The following is a 4,453-nucleotide window of genomic DNA, read 5'->3' on the forward strand; positions in this document are numbered from 1 at the left end:
AGAATGGTGCAAACCCGGGAGGCGGAGCTTGCAGTGAGCTGAGATCGGGCCACTGCACTCCAGTCCGGGCAACAGAGCGAGACTCCGCCTCAAAAAAAAAAAAAAAAAAAAATTATGAGAAAGTAGCAATGTAAAATTTAACAGTAACGTTTATGTAAATTAACATTCTATTTTCTTTTTTTGAGATGGAGTTTTGCTTTTGTCACCCAGGCTGGAGTATAATAGTATAGTCTTGGCTTGCTACAACCTCTGCCTCCTGGGTTCAAGGATTTTCCTGCCTCAGCCTTCTGAATAGTTGGGATTACAGGTGCCCGCCATTATGCCTGGCTATTTTTTGTATTTTTAGTAGAGACAGGATTTCGCCATGTTGGCCAGTCTGGTCTTGAACTCCTGACCTCAGGTGATCCACCCACCTTGGCTTGCTAAAGTCCTGATATTACAGGAGTGAGCCACCGCGCCCGGACTGCCTTCTATTTTCAATAAATGTATAGATTATCTGCTATGTCTTAGGCACTGTTGTTGTTGTTTTTTCTTTTTTTTTTTTTTTTTTTTGAGATGGAGTCTTGCTCTGTCACCCAGGCTGGGGTGCGGTGGCATGATCTCGGCTCACTGCAACCTTGGCCTCCCGGGTCCAAGCGATTCTCCTGCCTCAGCCTCCCAAGTAGCTGGGATTACAGGCGTGCGCCAACACGCCCAGCTAATTTTGTACTTTTAGTAGAGATGGGGTTTCACCATGTTGGTCAGGCTGGTCTCAAACTCCTGACTGCAAGTGATCCACCTACCTCGGTGTCCCAAAGTGCTGAGATTACAGGCGTGAGCCACTGCGCCCAGCCAGGCACTGTTTTATGTGCTGGGAATGCAGACAAAAATCTACTCTCATGGAGCTTACATAATAGCATTTATTCATTCATTTATTTTTGAGACAGGGCCTTGCTCTGTTGCCTAGGCTGGAGTGCAGTGGAATGACCTCAGCCCACTGCAACCTCCATCTCCCTGGTTCAAGTGATTCTCATGTCTCAGCCTCCCAAGTAGCTGGGAGTACGGGTGCACACCACAACGCCCTGCTAATTTTTGTGTTTTTAGTAGAGATGAAGTTTCACCACGTTGGCCAGGCTGGTCTCAAACTCCTGGCCTCAAGTGACCTATCCACCTCGACCTCCCAGAGTGCTGGGATTACAGGCATGAGCCACCGCAGCCCATAATGGCGTTTATTTATTTATTATTATTATTGTTGTGTTTTGAGATCGAGTCTTGCTCTGTTGCCCAGGCTGGAGTGCAGTGGTGTGATTTTGGCTCACCGCAAACTGCCTCCTAGGTTCAAGTGATTCTCCTCTCTCAGCCTCCTGAGTAGCTGGGATTACAGGCATGTGCCACCACACCCGGCTAATTTTTGTATTTTCAGTAGAGAGAGGGTTTCACAATGTTGGCCAGGCTGGTCTTAAACTCCTGACCTCAAGTGATCTGCCTGCCTTAGCCTCCCAAAATGCTGAGGTTACAGGCATGAGCCACTGTGCCCAGCTCCCTTAATAGCATTTAGATAAAATAATATATTGTTTTCAGCCGGGCATGGTAGCTCACGCCTGTAATCCCAGCACTTTGGGTGGCCAAGGCAGGTGGATCACGAGGTCAGGAGATCGAGACCGTTCTGGCTAACACGATGAAACCCCGTCTCTACTAAAAATACAAAAAATTAGCCAGATGTGGTGGCGGGCGCCCGTAGTCCCAGCTACTTGGGAGGCTGAGGCAGGAGAATGGCGTGATCCCAGGGGGTGGAGCTTGCAGTGAGCTGAGATCACGCCAGTGCACTCCAGCCTGGGTGACAGCTAAGACTCTTCCTCAAAAAAAAAAAAAAAAAAAAAAAAAAGTTGTTTTCAAAAGCATGTAAGAAGGTAGATGAAGATGGCATTTAAAGCTGTGAAGTCAAATGGTTAAAATAGTAAAAGCAAGACCACATAACTTATTCAGCTAAAGAAGTCTTGGTCAGCTGGAGAGGAAAGTAGAAAAGCCTGGAAATAAGTTTATTGTCTGGACTCTAGCCAGGGCCACCACATACAGCCAATATTCTAGTCTGGTTTTCTGCAGTGTGGTTGCCCTGCTCTTGGTGGCTAGTAGTTGAATTATTGGATAGGTGAACATTTGATACCTTACAGGATCTGGTTTTAACTTCCATACATAATGAGAAATAATTTGCGTACACAGTATAATCCGTAGAGTTACATTCAATAAAATTACTTTTAACTCTAATTAGGCTTAAGATGCTTGTTACTTGTTCTAATTCTTTACTAAGATATTTCATATGAATTATAGATACATTGTATGTTAGAAGTAGTATTTATGTTAGTGTTCATCATAAGTATACAGTATATATTTTATTTTGATGATATTTCTTAATTGACAATTTCAGATTTTGGATCACCATACTGAACAGGATATAGATAAAAGTGCTAACAGCGTATTGACAAAAAACCTGAGCAGGACCCCATCTAGTTGCAGCAGCTCTCTGGATTCAGTCAAGGCTGATGGGACCTGTCTGGACTTCAGCAGTAAGAGCTTCATGAAGGCTAAATAATAGCAGCCTTCTGCTTACTTGACTAATAATAAGTAATTTTCAGTTCAGGAAATATTTGAATGTTGTATATGCCTTTCTGGGATTATAAAAAGTTGATCAGTAAAATAATATTTAGTTTATTTTTAATTCTTAGTTACTGTAATGCACTGAGAAGTGACATACTACAGAGAAATAGTGATTTCCTTCATGGGCTTATAATTAGTGGAGAAACACTGGAGCCTTAAAGCTATAATATACTTTGCTGTGCTACATGACTGTCTTCCCAGAAAGATCCCAGTGGGTGGCTTCAGGATCAGAAACAATCTGAATGATAACCACAGTTAAGTTTACAGTTCAGTTTTGACTTGTTCATCACCAGAATTTGCTTTACTTCTAGCTTACCGCAGTAGTCAAATGGAATCACAGTTTCTCAGAGATACTATTTGTGAAGAGAGCTTGAGGGAGGTATGTTAAAATTATTTTTCTTTTTTTTAATTTATAAAGAAAAGAGGTTTAAACATCTCATTTCTAATACATGTAATATTCTTGGTTTTAAATTTTGTTTTATGAAATATTTCAAATATACAGAAGACTACTTTTCTTAAAGATCCAACCTAGCAATTAATTAAATGGAGTAGTAGTCACGATTAAAAGGTATTTATTTTGGCTGGTCATGGTAGTGCATGCCTGTAATCCCAGCAACATGGGAGCCTGAGGCAAGAGAATCACTTGAGCCCAGGAGTTCAAGGCTGCAGTGAGCCATGATCACACAACTGTACCCCAGGCTGGGTGACAGAGCAAGACCTTGTCTCAAAAAAAGAGAAAAAAAGATGTATGTTTTGGGTTTTGGGATTTTTAAAACTCTATTGTTATTCAATAACCTTAAGAAATAATCTTAGATAAAATCTGCTCATGTATAGCCTGCAGATAGCTGGATGATATTTCCATAAATGTATACAGTATACTTTAAGCTTTTAGAAACAAATGAGGTGGTTATATCAAAGTGAGATCACATTGAATTTTCGTGTGGACTTTTTTTTTCTTTTCTCAGAAACTCCAAGATGGGAGAATAACAATAAGGGAGTTCTTTATACTTCTCCAGGTCCACATCTTGATACAGAAACCCCGACAGAGCAATCTCCCAGGCAATGTAAGTGCAGTTTCTTGGCAAATTGGTTATCTCAGTTAAAATATGTTGCACTTTTTACTAAACTGCATCAAAGCAAACATTTATTTAAAAGCACACAAAGAATGGAAGAGAGCAAATTTTCCTATAGAGAGTTTTCTTTCTTTTTTTTTTTTTTTGAGACAGAGTCTCGCTCTGTTGCCCAGGCTGGAGTGCAGCGGCATGATCTCGGCTCACTGCAACCTCTGCCTCCTGGGTTCAAGTGATTCTCTTGCCTCAGCCTCCTGAGTAGCTGAGACTACAGGCACGTGCCACCACACCCAGCTAATTTTTGTATTTTTGTAGAGACAGGGTTTCATTGTATTGGCCAGCCTGGTCTCGAACTCCTGATCTCGTGATCCACCCACCTCAGCCTCCCAAAGTGCTGTAATTACAAGTGTGAGCCACCATGCCCAGCCGAGAGTTTTCTTATAGTAGAGAGATTTGTTATTAGCATAAACAAAAAACAAAAATTTTCACATGAATTTTTTTATCATGGATTTTGATAAGATAAAATTTGAATTTTCCCTTCATTCCTTGCCATCTATTTTTTTGATACATTTTCTTGATTACAAAACTAAATGTGCTTTTCCTCCATTATAAAATCTAAGGGTAGCAGAGTTTTTTAATGAACAGTTTTCAAAATCAAAAATACGTAAACTGGATAAAAATCATAAATATTTGAATAATACAATCAAACTCAATTTAAAAGATTAATAGAAAAACTTATATTCCTTACA

The 4,453-nt window shown here is 40.5% G+C and overlaps 1 protein-coding gene across 1 annotated transcript in view; it reads left to right on the plus strand.

Moving 5' to 3' along the window:
- Nucleotides 1-4,453, plus strand: part of KNL1 (kinetochore scaffold 1) — a 104,693-nt gene that overhangs the window by 37,775 nt on the left and 62,465 nt on the right. The window contains 3 exon segments of the mRNA XM_017864014.1: nucleotides 2,405-2,543; nucleotides 2,946-3,013; nucleotides 3,600-3,698. Of these exon segments, the coding sequence (XP_017719503.1) occupies nucleotides 2,405-2,543; nucleotides 2,946-3,013; nucleotides 3,600-3,698 (306 nt within the window).

Source organism: Rhinopithecus bieti, unplaced genomic scaffold (assembly GCF_001698545.2).
Source record: "Rhinopithecus bieti isolate Rb0 unplaced genomic scaffold, ASM169854v2 scaffold_74225, whole genome shotgun sequence".
Classification (NCBI taxonomy): domain Eukaryota; kingdom Metazoa; phylum Chordata; class Mammalia; order Primates; family Cercopithecidae; genus Rhinopithecus; species Rhinopithecus bieti.